This window comes from Dromaius novaehollandiae, chromosome W (assembly GCF_036370855.1).
Source record: "Dromaius novaehollandiae isolate bDroNov1 chromosome W, bDroNov1.hap1, whole genome shotgun sequence".
In the NCBI taxonomy this organism is placed as follows: Eukaryota; Metazoa; Chordata; class Aves; order Casuariiformes; family Dromaiidae; genus Dromaius; species Dromaius novaehollandiae.
The window spans coordinates 67,131,151-67,154,780 of NC_088130.1; the positions used below are offsets into that span (position 1 = coordinate 67,131,151).

The 23,630-nt window shown below is 44.6% G+C and overlaps 1 protein-coding gene across 1 annotated transcript in view; it reads right to left on the reverse strand.

Annotated features, from left to right (window-relative positions):
• Positions 1–23,630, reverse strand: part of LOC112994502 (lipoxygenase homology PLAT domains 1) — a 117,817-nt gene that overhangs the window by 77,681 nt on the left and 16,506 nt on the right. Inside the window, exons 5-12 of the mRNA XM_026118912.2 lie at positions 21,794–21,917; positions 19,734–19,984; positions 18,673–18,808; positions 15,512–15,672; positions 14,265–14,351; positions 10,601–10,736; positions 9,011–9,165; positions 5,668–5,828 (exon numbers count right to left, since the gene is read on the reverse strand). Of these exons, the coding sequence (XP_025974697.2) occupies positions 5,668–5,828; positions 9,011–9,165; positions 10,601–10,736; positions 14,265–14,351; positions 15,512–15,672; positions 18,673–18,808; positions 19,734–19,984; positions 21,794–21,917 (1,211 nt within the window). The remainder of the gene's footprint in view (positions 1–5,667; positions 5,829–9,010; positions 9,166–10,600; positions 10,737–14,264; positions 14,352–15,511; positions 15,673–18,672; positions 18,809–19,733; positions 19,985–21,793; positions 21,918–23,630) is intronic.

Consider the following 23,630-nt stretch of genomic DNA (forward strand, 5'->3'; position numbering starts at 1 on the left):
GCCACGTGCTTTCTCCTTGATAGACCCTCACACGAAAAAAGGGGGGATTCCCAGTTAAGTTTCCAGCTTGGATTTTGCTGATGAGCCACTGCACAAGGAAACCGGTGAATGACCCTCATAACAACATTTCAGGGATGGAAACAAATGCCTGCTGACAGCCGGATCTAACCCCTCTTCGGTATCTCGCTGGCAATGAGCCAGCACAGCTTATAGTCACGATCGCTTGGACTTGGCAGTGGTGACCAAGAGGTAGCCCGATACACTGGAAGACAGAGGATGACGTATCTCCGTTTCCTTCATCTGAAGAAATGCCATCTTTTCAGATTCCTCCTCTTCCTTCCCACTCACAGGAAAACAGTATGCATGAAGACACCATGCAGAAAAAAATAGCACTGGGAAAGGATGCCAAACATGAGCTAGAGCAGGCCAGTCCCCAAAACTCCAGCAACTAAGTCACCATGCAAAAGAGAGATGCACAAACCACCCATCACACACACACACATCATTCCCATTTCCCTTATAGGCTTTCGCTGGTTGTCGGGTACGCAGCCTACCCCGTATTCTTCCCTTTCACTCTCTAAAGCAGGCTGCTTGGAAAGGGTTAAAAGCTAAGGGGATCAGCATGAGGTTTAACACCACGTGAGGTCATCAGGTGCAATGTTGTGCCTCGGTGTAGGCTGAGGGATGTAGCAGGGACAGAGGAGCAGTAAAACCGGTGGGGAAGCCTGTGAAATTGATGTCAGGAATTGAGCAAGGGTGGAGTGTAAGGGCAGAAGAGGAGCATGCCAAGATGTCGTGTCGCCTTAAGAAAGGAAGGCTTTATAAGAATTGATGTTTTGGGGTTGGAGGGGAGTGTTTACCTGTTAGAACTGGTCCTTAATACCTTTGTATCATGTGGTTCTTGATGCTGGCTCAGGGTTCACATCCTTGGAGAGGTATCCGATGACCAGGGGTTAAGTCATTACAAAAGTCAAGGTTCTGCATACATGGAGGTTAACTGGGAGGACCCACAAAATCAGAGGCTAAACTCCATCACCCCAGGACACCCCAAATTCAGCCTGACATTCAGGAAGGCAGAAGTCCACAAGGTGCTACTTCTGCTCTCCTGCCGCTGGTTTTTGTGTCCTGCAAGCTGCTGATTCTGCTCCCGGTGCACATGTTGTTGTTTCTGTCACCTTCGCCATTGCTCATGCCTTAGGGAAATGTGGGATATTCACAGGTGAAGGCAGCAGGATCAAAATACGTTCCACGAGAAACAGATCTCTGTGTGCAGGAGGGCAATTTCTACCTGCTTCATCTCTGGACAAGATGGACAAGGAAAATGAATCCGAAAAGGAGATCGCATCCCTAGATAAATAGCCTCCCTCTACCAGTGTTGGCAGCTGCTGATGGCAAGGGAAGGAGTTTTTCTTGGACTGGAAGAGGAAGATAGGGGATTATTAACAGAAGTGACTTAAGGCTGCTGCTCTTGAAAAGGCTGCTTACTTCATTTGGGCCAAAAGAATAGCCAGATGTGGCAGGAGCACTATTCTCCCAAGAAGGTGGCTTCAGTGACAAAGGAAGCATTCGGATGAGCAATACAATTGTGTTCCTTTTCTCCAGCACATATGCTGCAACATCCTAATTTTGCTCAAATGTAATTCCAATAGCATATCATTGAGCAGCACATTGCAGCCAGGGGGTTCCAGTCGTACGCTGAGCACAAACGGATTGACACATTGTGAACACATCATTTGAAAGAAAACAGGATTTTTCAGCACAGTGCCATCATATTCCTAGTACAAAAGACCTGTAGAAATCTTTTATTTTACCAGATCCTTAGTTATCTCTGATTAGCTTGCATACAATTTTGATGCGTGTAACACATGTCACTATGCCTTTTACAAGGTGTTCGTGTGTCCTGTATCACCCACTTGGTTCTAAAAAGATGCTGCACGTCTGATAACCCCCAGCTGATGCAATGACGACATGAAAGCTGCTTCAGAGAGAATGTCTAAACAGGGGTTCAAAGAGTCAGGGAAACACTGAAAAAAAATCTGGTATGATACCACATATAACGTTTTTTATCTAGTAGATGATAGTCTGTGTACAACTAGAATGAACAGCACATCTAGACAGACTCAGATATCCATTTGGATTTGTGTATGTGCATCTGTATGCATAACATATGTATAAGTATATACAAAATGTCTAGACATTAGAGGGGATTCTATAAAACAGAAGGTTTCCCTGGATCCTTTGTATGAGGAGCACTTTTGGCACTTGACTAAATAAATGTTCTTTCACAGGGGCCTGAGGAACTCGTAGTGCATCCTTCCATTCACAGCGTGTCTGTTGTTCTTTAGAGAATTAACGACATTCCCGTATGCTTGCTTGCGCTGGAGAAAAATTAGGATGTTGTAGTCCATATGCTTAGAAATGTGTAACAAAGTATCACTGAAGATTTCAGCGGAGCTGTAATGATTTATAGCACATAAAATTCTATCCTATCATGAACTCACGACTTTGCCTGATTGAAAATTCGTTTCTGTCTGGGATATAAATGTTATGAAAAATAGGCTATTTTAGAGAATGTCAGCTCGTCCATTCCCAGACTTCCACAGAGCCTTGAGGAGAAAATGAAAGCTGAAGAACTCAGTTCTAAGCTTCAAAAAGGTTTGGCTCCAATTCTGGGGTGAAAGGTGAACTTCCTCATTTTGAACTTTCCAGTGGTGTTCATAAATACAGTACTTCAACCACATCAGGCATTATAAGGCATAAATGGTTCGGCTGTATCACTGAGTGATTCAGTGTTCAGTCTGAAAAAAGCACGACTGTAACAACGTCACGTGGTCATCAGGCAGGAACAGTACTGCAACGTGCCCGTGTGATGAACTCCTAATTCCGCCAAGAACACTTGGGGAAGTTACCTACATTTCTTTTGGAAGCACAGTTCAGATGACCACTTTAAAAATCACTTACTCCAAGAAGAGTTACAAGCCATTCTCTTTACAGCCAGCCACTTTAGGAGTTGCAAGCACAGGCCTGGGAATCATTACTCCTGGCTTCTCTTCCTGAATCTGACACCAGTTCACAATTAATCCACTTAGTTTCTCTTTATCTCTGCTGGCTCCCTTGTAAAACAAAGATAGTTTGTCTCGGAGCACCATTGTGACTATTAGGTAGAAGATGCCCTTACAGAGTCATAGAAAAGCCTTTAAATTAAAAGAAAAACCATAGCCATGTTCATGAATATGTAAATAATAACAACAGGGACTTCAATGAGTTATATGCAGTGGAGATTCATGCTGGTATCCTTGAGAAATTAGATACTATGGGAGCTATTTAGCCAGCTCTCCACTGTAGTATCCGCTCTCCACATCCCAGTACAGCCTAGCTCTTACGGGGGTAAGGATCCTCTGGAGGTTTCTGCACAGTTTAGATGTGTTGCTGTTGGAAGGCATTTTGTCCTCCAGCTCATTCACAGCAGTGGCTAAGTGACAGCAAATCAATGAAGCAGCTTTCAGCAAGGACATGACAGCAGAAGTTATTTTCTCCGGACCACGTGACTGTGCTGCGTAGAAGAGTAGAAGCTGATCGGGTCTTGGAGATGAAGGCAACGAGAACACCAGCATATCCACTGGCTGGTCACAGACTGACCAAGCAGAAATGGAAGCTTCCCCGGTGTCCCCAGGATGGAGTCTCTAGCTAACCTTGCTTGCACTGGCTCGCTAAGAGAGGGCTGCTCTTCTTGGCCAAGTCTTTATCAACGTCTCAATTCTGAAGAAGCAGGCGAAGCGAGCCCCTCTGAGCACTTGCCAAAGCAGCAAGGACAAAAGCTGTCCTTGGCCCACAGGACTGGAGGGAAACGTCCAAACGCTGCAGGTCATGGAGACGTATATGGAGGATGCAGTGGGTGAGCACCTTTGCCCTCAGATATCGCCAGACTCCATGACGACACCTGTAGACTACGATGATGCCCCAGTCTCCCAGGAGACACAGGCACCAAAGACGGTGGTGGGGAGCAGCTTTCCCCTTGTGTGGAGGTGATCAGTCATGTTACCTTCTCAATCTGAGAGGAAGGGATAATGCTGGTACAAGGACAGCAAATGCAGCTACACAAACAACACCGTTCTCACCTGAGAAAGGTGGGAAGGGTAAAATCCCATCACTTGTGACTTGAATGTACCCCATAGATACTTTGTGGCTAAGGTCTTGGTGAGGGGTTCTCCCTCCCTTTCAGTCCCTGGACTCAGGGGAACACTTCCACATATGCCACCCTTAGGGGAACGGGTTCATCCCTTGGAGCTGAGGGAAGGCAGCTAGTTAAATGGCCAAGTAAGGAGACAATTCAGAAAAATCTTTAACATGAACCAGCTGCACAGTGCAGTTAGACACGGAAATATCTCTGAAGAGTCTCAGCAAAACAGCTCTTCACGTGGACACTTCATGCCCAAGCAAAAACCTGTCTAGCTTGGTCGCTTAACTCAGTAAAACATATGGCTGTTAAATATGTATCAAAAGACAGCAATGACATAATGTGGTGGTTTGTTCTCAAAAAAGGGAGAGACTTGCCTGCTTTTCACAATCAAGATGGCATTGCATCTGCTGCTCAGTGCTGTCTCCCCAGCGAGTTGGCCTGCTCTCTGCTGTGCTTTCGCAATGCAGAGGGTGTGGGTCTGGCTCTGCGCTGTTTTTATTAGGCTGACTCCCCTGATCATAGTGGAATTCTTCCTGATTTATACTGACAAGCGACAAGTAACCAACTTAGCAGTTTTACCCTTGTTGGCAATTTAAGAATAATTGTGTTTGCATTTTACGATTCCGCTTGTCTCCCAGGAGATGGCTTTTTAGAACGGGAACTCAAAGCTGTTCAGAGAAGCTCAGTGGGCTTCCATCCTACAGGGCTGGACATCCTGCAAGGGCAGCTGGATGCTACAGGACACTGAACTATATTGATGCTGCTCTCTTGTGTTTTCACCCGGTTCTCACTGGTTTGTGCTAAGATGTTGAGGCAGACCCTGGTTAGCGGTGGGACATATGGTGCCTCCAGCTTCCCCTTGGGTAGCCTCACTACAGCCCATTCCTTCTGGCCACTTGGTTGTCTAGGAAAGAGAAGAATACATTCGTAACTCGCCCATGAGGATGAGTTACAGCCCTGTGCCCTGCAACTCTCTCTCTGCATGAGATGCATTTCCCTGCATGCAAGGAGATGGCAGCATAACAATCTTGCATTCTCCCAACACAAAAATAGCATCCCATTGCTCTTGGGAAGATGGGATGTGCATGTGAGGGACCAGGACCTTGTCCCACATATGCAATAAAACCAGGAGATTGCTATAGATCGCAGAGTGTGTTTCTGCAGCAGGCAATTGCAGTAACACTGGATGTGGTACTGGAAGGTTGCGTTTTATCTTCAGGAAATTCAGGAAATTCTATATATTACTGAGCTAATTGTTGCAAAGTTCACAATTCAGACTGCTGTTCGTTTGGTAAGGGGAGTTAACAGCATCTCAAACCTCCCAATCCACACATTTTGCTTTCAGGCTTAGCAAAAATAAGTGAATCAATAGCTAAAAAGGATTAAGCTGTGCTCAGAAAATCACAGTCTTGGAACAACAGCTAGGATCTTCGAAGTCTGACAGATGACTAGATGGAGGCATAATTTGCAAGCGTTGTTTCCAGTACCTGTAGCAGGGGAATTCCAGAGCCTCACTTTCTGGCTGTCCTTCTTCCCTCACTATCACTTTGTCAAGGTACCAGCCACTGCTTCCTCCTTTGCCGTCATGCCCTATCCTCACCCTCCTCACCTGCTTCAGCGTCACTGCTTCCACGAAGAATTCGTCGGCCTTTGGCAAGGAGAAAAAAAAAATGATAAGGCAGCATTTCTCTTTAAAAACAAACCAACCAACCAAATTTATTGTCGCAATCAAACCAACATCATCAGTATGCTGCAAGATAGTTCTTCACAAGATGAAGGAGTTAGTACAAGTTAATTTACCAAAGAATGAAAGCTTGAATACTTGTGCTAGAAGTATAACATTAGATTTACAAATATCTGCCGGCATTTTAAATCTCGCACATCATTGCCTGCCCTCCACAGCTGCAAAGAAGAGAAGTAATTTGGTTATTAAGAAGTTCACACAGGGAAGCAGGAAATCCAAGTTTAAACTCCTGCTCTGATATAAGCTTTCTGAGTGACCTTGGGCACTCAGACCTTCAGACCAAATCCACAGAAGTGTTTAGAGATACAGTTTGAAGACATTGCACCACATTCAATTCAGACAGCACGGACTACCAAGCATGACTTGGATTCCAGCCGCTCCCTGGCACCCAGGCATCTGGGCCTATCTCCAGCCGCTCAGGAGCCTGGTCCCTCAGTTGTATTCAGAGGCCAGCATGAACCTAACCAAGGATCTAATGGTAGCGATGGTGCCTTCTTTCTGTTAATACCCCACAAAAGACCTCAATTTTAGGTCTTTTTTTCCTGGAAAAGGGCTAAAACCAGCAACCTGCAGAGTAATCTAAGTGATGGCCCCTCAGAACCACAGCTTAGTCTCTTACCCAAGAGCGAACTGGGAGAAGCAGTTCCTTCCACTGAAGAAAGGGAGATGTGTTAAGAGTGAGCCACCCCTACGGGAATCAAGGCCAGATAAATATCTATGGTACATGTGCAGATGCACGCATACGTATGGTTAATACCTGTATGAACACCCAGTAGATCTGAAGCATACAGACCAACATACAGACATGACTGCTGTGGTTACCATCAGGTAAGAGAAAGCCAACCAAAAGCTGTGACTTATTCATTCATCATCTCCCAAAAGTCTGTGAAGCACATATGTGAGTAGCATATATCCAGTTAGCTCCAAGGAAATGTGACAGGAAGGTAGTGGGATTCAACTGGGAAAGAATATTTATAAAAATATATTTTATAATTTTCAAATATGGATAAAAATATTCCTAAATTTTTCTGTCATTGAGGGAAGAATACTTAAGCAACCTCAAAACTGACCTTTAAAATAAGAACAACTAAAAAAATACTGCTGCTTTTTCCAGTGTTAAGGATGGGCTTACATGCACGAACTAGCATTATTTACAGACTCAAGATTGCTGAATCAGGCCCTTAAGTTATCAAAACTTCACTGAGTCAGACTAAGTCAATGAACTCTATTTCATTAGGCCTGATGCTCATTTTACTTATTGATGGCTGATATAAATTAATGAGTAAGTAAATGAATGCAATTGCCACAAACTAAACACCTCATTTAGAGGCATCTTTAAGTTTTACCTTCTGTGTAGACTGTTAATTTGAATCTGTAAGCCAACTATTCAAGTTAAATTGGTAATCAAGGTGCTATTGGTTTAAGTGGCTGTAGATTAGAGACTGTGCTGACTTATCTACCTTTCTTTTTAACAGTATATTTGAGTTAATCAGTGTAGATATACTCATTCAGTCTCTTGAATATACGAGCTCTAAGTTTGTCAGGATCAATCCTTTAACTGCTTCTAATTCACTCACCAGCTTTCGGCTCTTCATGCCAAAAGAACAGTTATTCATTAACAGATCCCATTTTGGTTTACATCATCTGGATGCAATTACTCACATGAATTGATTTCCAGAATTATTTTTCCTATTTTCCTTTGTTTACTTCATGCAAGTTACCCTATAACTCATTTTCGGGAGTTAAAATAAAATAGTGATCATCTGTGTTTAAAATACTTCTGTCTCCTGTGAACCAAACATTTATTTGGAACTTCACAGAAACAGTCTTCAACATGACTCACTTTGTTACCATCTTGAGAAAACAAGAATTCCCCAAATGACAAATGCTATCCTTTAGAGTCTGGACCTACTTTTTAGAACCAGGTTTATCAAAATCTATAATGTAAATGCAATGAGCAAAAATTTTAGGTTTGCACTGTCCATGTCTGCGAACCTTTATATAATTTCAAATCAGAATGAACTTCTCACTGTGTAAATGCCATGCGTTTCCAAAGACACAGATCTTATGAGCACAAGAAAAACTTAATGAAACTTCTTCTAAAGACTAAAAAATCTCAGTGATTTCAGTGTAGAGTTGGAACTTCTAGACACTCAAAGGAAAATCCAAAGTATTAATGCCTATTTCACAAGCCTAAATTCAATGGTGAGTGTTGAAAGCGTGGCATCCTCTTATCCTCATTTTCTTTCCATTCAAAATTTTCAACCAAATCGTGACACAAAAGATGGGCAATTTGCAGAGCCCTATGATCAAATTCTCAAGCTCTCCTTTAGGAGATACTGATGAGACTTTATTAGTTTAAGTTGGACCCTAGAGATCCAAAATGCGTGTCACAATTGAATATATATAAAGTAGGTTGACCCCCATGGATCAGATCAGCACACAATTTGTTTGTTAATGCAACAAGGGCATTAGCTACAATCTGACCTCTTCATTATCTCCTGCTTTCCATGAAGAGACTCAGCTTCCTTTTCAGACCTGTTCCATCCCACTTATTCGGGACACCAGCATACAAAAACATGTTGAAAACAGACTGCGAATAAGACATGAAAATTGAGTGTGGCACTGTGGAGGGGAGAGCGAGGGAAGTATAAAAAGAAAATACATTGAGCTTCTGCTTTGTGCATTAAATACGACGCTTTTGCCTCCTTTGCCATAAAAAACAATTTTTCCCACTATCAGATGGAGGAAGAAAGGCTCCCCCTTGTTCTTGGAAGATGGACGAATTTCCTGGAATCCTTCCCCAATCTGAAGCCGCAATTTCAACAGTCGATACTTAGCTGGGGAGCAAACCGGGGGACTCTTATGAACCTCCCATGGCCAAGCAAGGCCATGCTGCCCCTGGCCTAAGCCTCCCTCCTACAACCAGCTACGATACCCTATGCCTACAATTTAGGTCCCCCTATTCCCGAAGGCCAAACCAGCAGACAAATCAGCTGAGCTTGCAAATGCATATCTCAAAAAAATCCACAAACGGTCTCACTCTTTAATCAGCACGTTCCAGCCCGTTTGTCGCATGAACTTACGTTGCCTTTTTCGAATTTATTAACGGTGTTGATGCAGTTGTACAGAACGCGCTCGCCGGTGTCTCCCTGGTCGCCAATGAGGCAGACGAAGACGTTGGCATCCGTGCCACTCCCACTCACCGTCCCGGTGCAAACCGTCACGCGGTACTTTATCACTGTGAAGACAGAAATTTATTAATTTTGGCAACACAATTAATTGTTGTTTACATTTACTGCATTTTTCCACAGACTCGCAATTAATTTCAGGTGTTGACACTTTCAGTTGGCCATTGTGCCAATGTAGTGACTTCTGCATTTCACGTTATCATTAGCAAAAGGAAAAACAAAATTGCAAGGCCCAAAATGTTAATAATAAAATAAAATCCCTCCAAGCAACCACACAGAAACACCCTCCCCTTTGGGTAAAACCCGCAGAGTCATCTTTCCACCGTATTTCCAAGGAAGGAGTGGCTGATGTCCGCAAAGCGTTCAGGAAGGAAGCCTGGCACAAACCATGACTCGGAGAGTTTCTGCAGGTTAAACCACGACCACATTTGCCTTTCCTCAAGGTGAGGTGAGAAGCTACGATCCAGCCTCCCAAACCCACTAGCAAGCCCAACACTTAGGTGCTGCTTCTTGCCTCCACGCAGCTCGATTGCTCCTTATGGGGAAGTGCCTGCATTTGAACTCAAGCAACCCTCTCCACAACTGATTAAAAAAACATTTTGAAAACAAGTTTATTTACATTTTAATAAGATCTGCAATTACAATTACTCTTCCTCTTCTGCAGAACAGCTCAGCTGCATGCAGATCACTGAGTTCATAGGAAATTTCAGAAAACAGGAGACTCGTGGTCTGCAGAGCATGGAGCCCCATCTCTGCAAGCAGTTGGCATTGGATACATCCATGGAAGTAAAAGAAACCCCAATAGCTGTCTTGGGCTATTCTGATCTCCAAAATTCTCTCTCCAAGTACGTTTAATTTTTGTGGTACAAGATCAAGATGGAAAGATGGACTTCAGAAAGCCAATGGGAAGCTCTGTGGCTTTCTTTAATTAACCTTCCAGTTTGGGTTTAGTTAACTGAAAAATGTTTCTGATTGCTCACAGGTAATGAAAGGTCCCTATGCCCCTGCACACATTGCTCGGTGCAAGTATATATGTTTATTCATATAGTTGCGTAAAGGTGCATATAATTAAATAAAACTTCTAAGTGCAAAAATGATTGTTAAATTTTAAGCTGCATTTCAGCTAATCATGCTTTTCATGAGCATTCATTTGAGCCTGGCATTCCACTATTTAAGGGATAGCAGAAAAAATAGAAGCTGGAAAAAAAAACCCCACAAGTTGAAGAAAGTATGCCACTGAAAACAATTGTGCTATGGCCAGATCTCTCCCATCTCCCACCACAAAGAAGTCTGCACAGAATACGCGTCTGGGATTTCTGATGCTCCCTGCAGCTAATGATGCACACGGAAAATGCTGCAGAGAGAAAGTGCCAGAAAGGGAGGCTAATTGAATTGCAGGGGTCTTGCCTGCGCATCGCTTGCACAAAGAAGGTTTCTTTCCCTCCAGCCCTTAACAAGCCGCCATACGGAGCCCGCGGCTCTCACCTGGCATGACTTCAGTCACTAGAGACCCCTCTGCAGGGAGCTCCCGCACGATCTCGTTGTCGTCTTCATTTATATCTAGCCAACGGCCGCAGTTGAAGGAGTATTTTTCTTTTGTCAGCGTTTTCAGCAGAGTTACCTTCATTAAACCAAAACACCACGTGAGTTCAGAGGCTTAGAGACAAAAAGCAGAAGGTCCTGACAGGGTTTTTTTTGCCTGGGAAGCCAGAGTAGGTCACAGCAGAGAAATAACGCGCGTTAATAAGGAGGATGCCTTTGAGACTCGCACGCCGTGGCGCACCTGAACGCCTTCCAGAGCGAGGCCACCAGGTACCGACGAAAGGCTGTCGTATCCGATGCCTTTTCCTTCCTTCTTTCTCTGCCGGTGGATCTCGTGGGCCGATGGCTCCCGCATGTTGTGAAAGTTTTGATCCATACCACGATTCTCAGCAATTGCTCACCACGTGCCACACTGTGCCCAGACAAAACACGGGTGATCTGAGTCCTCAGATGAAGATGGGACACCACAGAGCAGGCAGGGCACGCTGGGAAGCGCAGAGGAGCAAGCAATTTCTTTTTAAAGCATAGTTACCATGATGACTTGGCTTATCACACAAGAGAATGAACTTTGCAGAGAGGAACCTTCTACCTTTCAAGGAGGCCATGACGACCGACGCATTTACCACTGCCAGGCAGGGTCACTAACATTTACCCTATCCAAAGCAAAAGGCAAAACAATACAAAAATCTTATGTAAAATGCAGTTTTCTGGCTTCTTTGCAACATTATGGTCCCGTCCCTCTAGCACTGCTTGTTTCCACTGACAAGTTCAGGACCTTGATTCTAGTCTTCAGCCATCAGGCTGAGCAGCACGATGGAAACATCAGCTCAGTATTGAGTGGAGGTAAAAAAAAAAAAGAAAAAGAAAAAAAATGGAGAGATTATTAGGAAAGAAACAGACATCAGGACAGAAACAATCATTATTCCACTGCATAAAGCTACAGTTAGAGCATGTCTTGGATAGCAAGTGCAATTCAAGTGCCCTCTTCTCATGAAAGTGCACAGCAAATTTAGGAAAACACTCTGAAAATGGTAACAAGGGTGATCAAAGATGTGGAGTAGCTTCTGTATGAGTAATAAGTCGGGACTCTGCAGATGGCTGGAGGAGCAGGGGAAGGGACGATATGATGAAGGTCTACAAAATCACAGGTGGTATGGAGAAGGCGGGGGGGTCAACTGTTCACTCTCTCTTCTGGTACAAGAAATAGAGGGCATCAAATGCTGCTTGTAGAGAAAAATTTCAAAACAAACAAAAGGAGATAATCAGCCTGTGAACTCCTTGCCAAAAGCAGTTAAGAGTTGCTCAAAGTTTTAAAATTCAAAGGAAGACTGGAACTTTTGAGCAAGTAAATTGAAAACAAATAAACCTACTAAATTCATGTTATTTAGTAGGTCAGATCAGGAATTAAATGCCTGAGCTGGAAGTAATTCCATGCTGGAACAATATTAAGGGGAAGTATCAAAAATGCTTGTCCTTTTCTTATTGTTCTCTAATCACCCACTTGGGTCCCATAGGAGAGCGGATGTTGGGCTAGGCAGCCTTTCGGTCTGACAAGTAATGGCTGTTTCTACATTTTTGTAGTAGAAGATGGACCCTTACCCCGATATGAAGTAAGCTCAGCATGAAATGTGTGAGGAATGGAACAACGCGTTCTTAAGGCTTCATCCGGAGCTCCTGGCTGCTAAAACAGATGCATGAGTGATGGGATTCATGTGCAGTGAGCCTGATACACCCAAAAAGTGTTGGACTTGCTGTACCCAGGCAGATCGACTTCATGCATCGTGGCCACATTTGGTCAGGCAGTTTGGTCCGAACTGAATCCCCATGGGCAGATCCCTCTTGCCTGAGCCCAATTTCCATGAGGGAAAAGAAGGGAAATGTATGGAAGAACAAGGCATTCTTGGTCACCGCTTGTGAACAAACTAATAAAGATGACTGTGGTGGCCCAAAGTCTGACCAGCACTTTCTCTTTGCTAACAACCACAGACAAAAAGGTCTTTAGACCCTTTCCTGCAATGTGGTGAACGCAGCAATACGTGCTGCCCTCTCCCCACAGGCAAGGTGTTGAGTTGCATTTGCCTTCGCAGCTCCCTAACAATGCAGAACAGAGTCTGTCAAAGCACATTAGAGGCACAGAAGAAAAATCTCTAAGCGGTAAATTGTGATTTATCATCACAGTTATTTATGGCTGCAGAAAAAAGTGAATGTTTTCTTAAGTGCAGAGAAATCCTCAAGACTTTCAAGAAAGAATATGGGTGAAGCTTAGAGATGAACTACCTGCCTTCCAGATCTAGGTAAGGGCTGACAGCATAGTAATCATTGCACATGGAACAAAGGAAATATGAATGAAGATGAAGAAGATCACCTTGTATACCTCCCGAACAGCACATTATGGCTCCCTCCTGCACAGCCTCCGCTGGTTCCTCCGGTCTGCATGCGTTCAACTCCAGCAATGGAGCTGTCGGCCCGTCAGGACAGGCTACACTTCACTGTATCATAGGTGTCCTCCTTTAGCAGTTTTTCTTCTCCTTATTTATGACCAGCCTAAACGGGCCAGGAAGGGACTTATTTGCCTCTCTTGTTCTGTACAGTAATGGTCTCTGAGAGCAAGAAGGTTGCTGAGGGGCAGAGAGAAGGGCATGTGTGGTGGTGGGAGGGGAATGAGAGTGGTCTGGCGTCAAGAAGATGGGGGAACGTGCTTTTTAGCATCAATCTGGGCTGCGGGAAGCTGCCATTTCACATTGCTCTCCTTTCCCACATGTTCCAACACAAAATGCAAACATCACATTTGCCACTAATTACTGGCTTATTTTTGGCAACCCCAAGTGCTGTAGCAGGACAGGGTGACTTGTTGCTACTCCTCTCCTTGTGCCTACCGCCTCCTCCCTGCCTAGCTGAACCTAAAGCCTAGATCTCACATCACAAAGACCAGTTCAGCTCCTAGCTTGCCTAGTACAGCAAGAACTGCATGCGATGCCCCAGGTTTTGGGGCTATGAAAGCAAGAAAAGGGACTAGGATCTGCTGTTGCTAGTTGGGAAGATTTACATCCCCTACACACATCCGCCTGCAGCAACCTTCACTGCTTTCACACGTTTTTCCAAAGTCCTAGCACAAGAGCTAAGACCCTGGTGGAAGAAAACTGCTAGGACTCAGCACAGGCGCAGCCCTCTAAGCCAAGAGCTTTGCTGGAAGTGTCAATCAGTGCTGGGAAATACTCTTTCCCTCCTCTCGTCGGGGCCTGAAACAACAGATGTGACTCCACAAAGGAGATGACCTCCACTTCTGCACAGCATACATAAGGGGTGCTGTCCACCAGACTGAACTGACAGGGATGGGTAGGAGAAAGAATTTCCTCCCAAAAAAACATGCAATGAATTCTTTGCTCTCCACACCTTTTTGCAGGGGCTACAGTGTCTCCTCCTTCATGCCCCATTTTCACGTAGGATCTCCACTTCCACTCTTCACTCAGCACAGTCTGTGAACGGAGGCCTTTGACCGCAGCATGTCAAACTCAACTGCCAGCTGGCAAAGGCAGTGATGCACGACTGACAACGTACGCTTTTGTGACCAGTGTGGCTTTTCAGGTTTAGCTTTCCTTGCTCTCACCTTATTCAGATGCCAGCCTGCAAAGGGGTTCCTCTTCTCATGCCATATCCGAAGCTTGTAAAATGTGCCGAGATCAGGGAGTTCAATCTACAGAAAAAAAAGAACATTACTCATTTCTGTAGGTCGGCAACGCGTATACACAAAGCGTGCCACAAAACTTCTTTTAAGAGCCAAATCAGAGAGATGTTAAAAACTAATGTTCTTAAAAAGTACTAAACCCCAGTCTGCAAAGACAGCTCGATGCCTCTCTTTTCATGAGAGGACAACATATAGGCTGAATCCAGACACCCTTGATCACGAGAGCTCCTTGAAACTGTTTTCCAAATAACAACTAAAGGCTCATGTCAAGCTGCAGCTTTTTCTCAAACAGGACCTGCAAAACACGGCCACACTTTTTCCAAAAGATGGTTATGGATTTTGATGCAAAAGGGGTGAATGTTCTAGCCACAGCCATGAATTAAAATCCTTTGCTTCTCAACTTTTCTCTGGCTAGTGCCTAGTTAACTTTTAGGAACATACTGGAGAATGGGGAAAGGGGAGTTGAGAACACAAGGCAACCCTCCCCAGCCTCCAAACTCAGCATGCTGCTGAAGCTCAGCCCCAAATATTCAGAGGCTCATGTCCAGGGAGGGTGAAGACCTCGTCACTCAGGACAAGAAACACCTCTGCTACTCCTCCTGTAAATAGCTTATGCCCATTGAGGCACTGGGAGGGGAGTAAAAGGAGTATTACCTTACTCCAAAAATCCCAAAGATCGTGACACCTAAGAAGCAGCCCCACAGGGAATGTGGCTGCTTGCTTCTTTCTAAGGTTGCAGTGTTGTTCCTTGTGATCTCAGAAAACACTCTTGACAGGGAATATTAAGTCCATTTCTCCTTTAAAATGGTCTAAGTGGGTGCAGCAGGTCTTTTATGGGGATGGAGCTGTGCCTGAGGGTAAAGGCTATCTACTTCAGGAGCTACAGAGGAGAGGTAGTATTTAATGTCATCGTGACTTGAGGTCATTGCCACCTGAGCACCCTGGAATATCAGCCTAAGCCCTATTTGGAGAAGGCAGGACAGATCTAGAGGTGGGGAAATCATTTGCATCACCACCAAACTGAATGGCTTCTCCTCTACTCAAGAAGGCTCTATTGAGATCTCATGCTGACATAAAGGTCTCGTGCTGTTGGCTTTCCATACAGAGCTAAAGTTTATGTCTTTGGAAGCCATACTATGCCAAACTGACCACTCACACAGGATCCATACCATGAACTTGTCAGTCTGTCCAGTTTCAAAGTTGTCTGAATTGTTGTCCAGCTTCATCTCATCTGACTTTCCCTTGTCTCCATAAACCTGGAAAAAGATGGTGGCATCTGTCCCTGCATTCTTAATGTCGCTTGTCCAGATCCAGAGAGACCAAGGATTTTCTGCAAAAAAAGGTTCACGGCATTTTGTTTAAAAGTTAAATTTTAAACATAATTAGAAGCATTAAAAGCATTAAAAATACAATTCTCATCATTTCCCTTGAGTGGTAGAGAGGGCTGGATGAAAGAAGATGTGGATATTTTATCCTTTTCTGCACAAACATTATCAGCTGCTACATGATGTACTGGAAAGAGATTGCCTGGAAATATAATAATAATGTGTCTCACTTTAAAATAAAATGAGAAAACACATAAATCACCACTTTATGTGTGAATCACATTATTATATGTCATACATTAGTAACAGGATAATCTAGGGAATTGCTCCATCTCTGCAGTTTCAGTATACTTCTCCAACACTCATAACTCTAGCTTCAAAGACCATTTTTAATGCAGGGAATTAGTGTCATCTTTCTTTTTGTCAATGGGAAAGAAGCTCCAAGTACCTGATACCGTGTGATGCAGGTCCAGGTAGCTCCCAAAACTCGCTCTAGATGAGCTGCTTCTAGAACAAGCAGCAATATGGATGCAACCACATACCACTTCACCTTGAGCTAACGAGCCTTCCTGAGATATCAGGCCAATTAGTCCAGATACGCTTCTTGCAGGACAGGTACTATGCTCCGGTATGCCTTGCTTGGATCCAGTTCAGGTGTCTCTCACCAGGTTGCATGATGTGGGACAAACATGCTCAGAGGGAGGTGAAGGTGTTTTTCAGAAGTGTTTATATGATTTAAATACCTAAATCCCACCCAATTTCAATTAGCGCTTCTGTTATTCCAAGTGAAGTGCCCAAAGTCTGCAGCAAAGCTACAAGCTGAATTTGCATTTCTTAAGTCCTTACCCAGCATTTTAACTATAAGAAGAGCCTGTATGCAGCAAATTCACATTGGTTTACATATAAGGGAATGGCTGCATGTGTGAAGGTGACATTATTTCCTCTAGAGAGCCCCTCATCTGCATTCTCACTTCATTCATAATAATCTGTTTCACTTCTGCAGGCCTTGCTGCACCTACAGGAGAGGGAACAGGTTTCTTTCCCGACTCAGACATTGGCTGAATTATTAACAAATTCTAATGAAAGAATTGCTAACCCTTTTGGTATGCCTGAGCCCACATGAGCACAGCTTGACCTTCAGAGCCCAGAATTGAATATAAAAATACTACAATGTGCATATAAATTAGCTTTTTACTGATCTACTCAGCATGTAATTACAAAAGGGAGGGGACTGAGCTACCCAAAAAATGAGTGGGGAGAGGAAACACTTCTTCAGAAAAAGTTTCTCCCCTATTTAAATAGTATTCAAGATGTTCATGAACACTGTCTTCTGAAAAGCACCAACGAGCTTTATCCGAGCAGAAATGGAGCTGAGGCAAGTTTGCTCATGGCATGTGATATAGCGGCCAGGGAAAAGAGCAAAGCCAAACTGGACACCAGAGACTCCTTTCATCTTTCCTGCTTGGCCTCCCTGACCTCTGCTGCTGAGGGGAAGGAGAAGAGGAATGATGCATGTACAGGGAGGAGGAGAGGGAACCTTATATCAGGAGTATATGCCAACAGAGGGCTGGCAGGGAGAAACCACACCAGGAGAAACCTGGGTGAGCTTGGTCTGCAGCAGCCAGGGAGACCCTAGGCATTCCCCAAGCAACCATCATCATCCTCGCAGGGCTGGGTGGACAAATTCCCCTGTGTCTCACCCAAACTCCCCTTCACATCAAGCAATCTGGGCAGTTAGGAAACTCTCTGAGCCAAAGCAACTCTCCCCCAGGGTACAAACACCAAGGGGAGCTGGACCCGACACAATGGTTCCTAGGATAACAAGCAAGATAAGGGGTGGGGGGATAAAAAAGGCAGAGAATAAAAACAAGCTACATGTCGAGCTACAGCTCGCTGGGGGAACACCGTGCAGGGAGCCATTTCACCATGGATACCCAAAGTGAGGTTGAACCGAGCTTTGATCAACCCACAGAAAAGGACGGTCCTGCATGCACAGAGCGATAGGCGAGATGACATAATAGGTCTTTTCTAACTCCAAGTCTTACGCTTCTCTAATCTGGCAGCTAAAGGTCGCAGATTCCTCAAGGCTAATGCTCTCTGTCTATCTCCTGCACTGCGGCAGCAGGGGAATTAGCCTGTCAATAACAATCAGAGCTGATAATAGAGGGTTAAAGGTTGCAGATGCTTTAGTTAAATGGACCGAGGCAGAGACGTAATGTGGTTATAACACTGACTAACATTTAGATAAAGCTTATTTAAATGAACTGCTGCTTAAGCAGGAGCCCACCCGAAGCATTCTGATTAAACTGCATCTATTATCCTAATTAAAACATTCTGCTTACACACACACACTAACACGGGTGAGACAGCATCGCTTGGTGCAAACGCAGCCAGCAAGGCTCGTGTGAAGGAATCGTACTGGTGCACTGCCCTGCACGGCACTGAGCAGCACCTCCAAGCAAGCACATGCATTTCCCTCTAGAGAAAAGGCTTCAAATGCAGTGCTTGCTCACCTTGGGAGGCACATTTGGCAGCTGGACAGGACTAATACCTTGTTTTTTCCTCTAAGACCCAGAGTAAAAAAATTAAAGCTGGTGGGAAGAGTTTGTTTTTTCTTCCTGTTTTCCCTCAGATCTGTATTTTTAATATATTTAGGTTTAGTTTCCCTTGGAACCAAGTAGGTTTTAATGCTATAATGAGAAGAAACCTCCTGGCTTGCCTGCAAAGGTGAGGATGTAGCATTCATAAGCCTAGCGAACTCGGAAGGCTGCTAGACCCCATTTCTTTCCCATTAGAAAATGAGTGCAGTTCTTCAAAATACTTTAAGGGTTTCATTTTTTCTTTAACTTTCCAAACCGGGACATTCAAAGAGGAAACTCAAGCAGGTCCTGATGCACTTCGGCCTCCGGTTGACCATGGGCCTACCCACGTTGCATTGCGTGGGTGGCATGCAGGGCACTGCCACGGAGCCGGGTCACAGGAGGCTACTGCACGCTTGTACCTACTTTTTAGTCTTCTCTGGCGCAGGGAGACCATTTCGTAGAGCTCCCGTTCTATGAGGCCATCTCCTTCATCTTCATCCAGCCATTTCCCACAAGGGAAGGTTTGCTCGATACCAGTGAACGGGCAGTAAACCACCACCTAGAGAAAGAAACCGGAGAGGTGAATTTGAATATGGCAAGTCTTAAGCAACTGAAGCAATGACAGAGTGGGGGATATCGGTCCTGCTCTCAGAGCCGGGTTCCCTGGACGAGTCTGCATGAACAAGACCAGGTCGTTGCATGGTTCCCCGTTAGGAGTATATTCAGGACCCTCCCGTCTTGTTATTCCCACTCCTCCAGAGTACACCAAAACGGGTCTACCAAGAAGTGGCAAAACACCACCGGGGAAGCCAAGGAGAACAGGCAGCGTGGTCGCAGGAGTTCACGTTGGGCCAGTGCACAACGCATGCCCCGTGCCACACTGCAGTGTTTTGTGGAGAACACAAGGCACAGAAAACCTCCGAATGCATCCTAAGCCAGCTTTGCTTTCCAGGAAAACCGCATGCCCTTCCAACTTTGGAGTGTAATAGCAGGCAGGAGTCTGCCAGAGGGGTAGGCAGTGCTGCACTCTTGGCCCTGCTGGCACTGCACGCAACCCCGCGCTGCTCCAGTGCCTCCCAGGGATAGCTACGGTCAGCCACTTTTTTCCTGGCAGCATCTAAAAACTTCAGGAACATCTGAGTACGGATGATAGCTTTGAAATGCTCAGCACAATCCAAGACCATGTTTCTGTCTGGCCCTCTGGGCAAACGTCTGAAGATGCTTTTGGCGCTGAGCAGAAAATAATACCTATCTTTGTGACTGCAAAGGGCAATCAACTCAATTAGTGAGTGATTGATTCATGCGTTTAATGTGCCTTCGAGGCAATCACTACTACCATGCATTATGTATAACACTGACTTGCTAAACCGGGGATATTGTCATCCAAACAAAGGCAGAATTTTTAAACTTATTTGGTTGTTGGGGTCAGGTTGTGAACAGGAGACAACCTGACAGCTGCCTACAGACCAACGACCTAGTCTTACCTTTTCACAGTACCAGCCAGAACTGACGCCGCAGTTATCATGCCCAATGGTGACTCTGCTGAGAGGGCTGAGAAGAGCTGCTATCTCCACGTTAAAGAGATCTGTCCTGGCACGCTCAAATTCACCTCCTTCCAAGAAAATCTTCCCACTGTTCTTTAAACCTTTGGAGCCGTGGAGGATTACGTGGATCTTGGAGTTTGTGCCAGCCCCTCTGATATCTCCTGTCACTACAGCAACATTATACACAATACCTGAAGGAATCAGGAATTCGGTTAGGAAGAATATAGGGAGGAGGCTGAAAGTCACAATTCTTGATTGGGTTTACATTGGGTTGTGGTGATTTCCCACCGGTCCTTTTTAGTTTTCCACTTGGACACAGCGCAACACTTTGTTTTCGTTCCACACATACATCTGAGGAACACATGGCTGATTTCATACTGTCCAAGAGAAACAGGTTCATGGTCACAAACTTGCCATCACATGGCTCACTGGAAGAAAGCCTGAAACTGTAGCTGTGCTGTTTTGATGTCCTTATTGTAGTGATAATTTGGTGAAAGCAAAGTTAAATTGGCAGCTAAGTTGCTTGATTTTCAGAGGTACCGAGCACCAGAAACATCAAAGGATGCTGAGAGGATAGGGGTGTTGCTCTCAACAGCTGGGGCAAGGTGTGTAACACCACCACACTCTGGGAACGCGGGGTTGGCAGCCTCTAATGCTGCAGAAGCCAGCAGGACCTGCACTGCCACTGTGCGACTTTAAAGATCGCAGCACAGCAAGCTCTGGGAGAGGTAATGTCTTTTTTTAGCCCCAAGTGGAAGAGAAATGCTTTCTGAAATAGAATTTATATGTACAAAAACCCTCTATTTTTTCCAGCTCTATCTGTTGGTCTAAAATAGATATGACCTCTTCCTACATGCCTTGCTTCCCAGAGGGCTCGTTGACAGGCATATCTTAGGCCTGTGCTATGGTATTGAATAAGGAAACACTTCTTTAACTCTAAGAGTGTTTTAGGGAGCATGTCTAAACAGTGAGGGCCCAAGCTAGGTCCTGCCGTGGCCTAAACCACCCATAACTCTCGTAGGGATCTTGGAAAAAGTAGGAATGTCAGAACTCACTGCCTTACAAACAATCCTGTCTTTCTTTAAAGTTTGCATTAAAAATTGTATTCATTGCATTTCACTGTGCAAATGGAATATCTTCAACAGAACTTACGAGAGCAGAATAAATGTACATTGACAAATGCAAAACAACAAGGAAAGTTTTTAGTAAGGGAGCTGCAATCTTTTAGTTAGAAGATTTCTTTCCCCTATCTTTCTATTTTTCACAACATACATCATGCAATCAGGTTTCCACACCCAGGCCACTGTCCAGTGCACATGCAGGGAGGCATACGAAGACTGCAGATGTTATAGACCTTGAAATGAAGTAAAGAGCACCTGTTAAGTGCATAGTCACAGTGTTTACCTTTCTGTTAATGAATAAATACAGGCAAAACACTATCCAAATCATCTTCTGCCTAGTGGTAATTTGTTTTACTGACTTTATATCCAGGTTTCCCCTAACAGAGACATAACATTTGTCTGCCTCTGCTCTAATCAGGTTCGATGATCAAAAAGCCAGTTTTAGGGCTTGGAACTGCCTGTCTTGTTTTATAAAAGGATCCATCATTCCCCAGTCCATAACCTGAAGCCTAACATGGGTTATGGTGTGGCACCTTTGTGACTTTGGGAATAGCAATCTGCTTTCTGAAGGCTGGCAAGTGACTTGCTGAAGTACGTGCTGGATCTTTCACCCTTTGCCCATCAGCCCCTTATCCAGGTGCATCAGGTCACAAATCAGTAGGAATGTCCTGCACACAGCTTCGCCAGTGAGATGTGGAAGTGGGGAATGCGGTGGTAGTTGAGGGACCTTGCATGAAACTGCCTGTCACCAAGAGCTGGTCCACTCTAGGTCTCCCTGAGGCCAGGACATTTAACTGTCTAGGGAAGACATGGCTAGAAACATCAGTTAGGCCTTTGCACCTTTGCATTTCCCACCATGGATTCAGCCCATGACTTTACCTGTGGCTTCAGTGCCCCCTACAAGAATGTCCCTCTGGATTTTTCCGTCATCTTCATCTAAAGCAAACCAGCGTCCAACTGGGAACTGGTACACACATTTGTTGCCGATATCTTCAATGATCACCTAAGCGAAAAGAAACAGCTCTTTGCAGAATATGTGCAGAAAAAGCAAAGGTGTTACACGAGGGGGTGACGGAAGAGCAGAAGCTTATGCATATTGTCCATTTCACCCGATATTTAATATTCAAGCACATCCCTCTCCCCCCCTTAATTAGAACTGATAGAATTTCAGACAATCAGCTAATAAAAAGCGGTGGATTTTTTTCTTTTTTTTCCTCTAGTGAACCCAATCTGTATCTCTCACAGTGTACAAGACCAAATGTCTCTGCTACCAAGACCAGCTGGCTGGCCTGTCTTTTCTCTGGAGCGGGTTTGCTGGCTACTCATCTCCGTTCAACTGAACATCAGCTCTTCATTCTGCTTTGGGAACAGCCTGTCTTCATTCTCACTCAGTTTTGGGACCATGTTATGAAACAGCACCAATGAATTTTAGGACAAATCAAGGCCACTGGATCAGCTTGTGTGAGCTACTAATATCAGCTAATTCCACTCAGTTATTCTGGTATGGAACCACATGCAAAGACAGCCATGAAACCTCGTGGTAGGGATAGTTTCTAACATGGAAGGACCAGGCTCTTGGCCCTACTCTAGAGAGATGTTCTACTGAAACAAGCCAGGGAACGTCTTCTCTTGTAACACCAGATTAGGCCAGTGTTACCCACTTGGAGTTTCTTCCACCTCCTGTTGAAGCATTTGTCACCACCATACATCCATGTTCCTGAAGCTTTCCATAGAATTACTGCAGTATTTTAGACAAGCAGTGCAGAGTCCCGGAGATTTTCAGCCAGAAACTAAGAACTCAAAACCTCCACTTGCCTCTATGCCTCAGAGAACAAAAATTCACTATTAAGGGTAGAACATCATTGCCACATTTCTCCATCATTGCCACATTTCTCCATCATTGCCACATTTCTCTACCTTCAGAGCTAACAGGGAAAATCTGAAACCTATCCTTCCTGAAATATTTGTGAAATGGTTCTTTGGGACGCTGAGGTTCCCAGCCTGCCAGTCATGTTACACTGAACTATTGCCTGTAGCATTACAGATTCTCATTGCACCTCTGTAGACAGGGACCGCGGTGTCTGCCAGGGTCGGGACTGTCAGCATGAGAGGGCAGTGCTGTGCTGGAGCATGAGGTTTCGGGGCAGTATCAACACTCAGATGTCCCTCTACCAGCTGATCCAGTTTGTGTAAGTGTTAATGTCTTTATTCACATATTTAGGGGTAGAAAACCCGCTCTGAGTATAAGCTGCACTGAAGACACAAGAAACATGAGAAGAACATCTAACGATGCTTAGCAAGTTCCTCCAGGAGTAACAGCGCTAGAGCCCTCAGGTCCTGGAGCAAATTAGAGAGAAACATCTACCAACTGCTCAGGATAACTGGGCTGTGGTTTAGCTTGTTCCTCCAACTTCCAGCTGTACTTACAAGGCAAGAGCTGCCTTTTACTTAATCTCAAACATCTCAGTGGTTCACGTGGCAGAGAATAGGATTAATATTTTGGCTGCAACTGGCCACTACTTTGAGACTGAAGTGACCTAATCAGCAAAATCATGTCATTCAGACTTCATTTGTACTGTAAGAACAAAGTTCTTTTTCTGTGTTTTTCCCCCCTGCTTATTACAGGAAGCCCCACAGCTCTGTTTTTCATCTTCTGCATTTTTCATGGACAGTCAATATAATAACTTTTAGTGCAGCTTATGGGGATGGCTGAAAA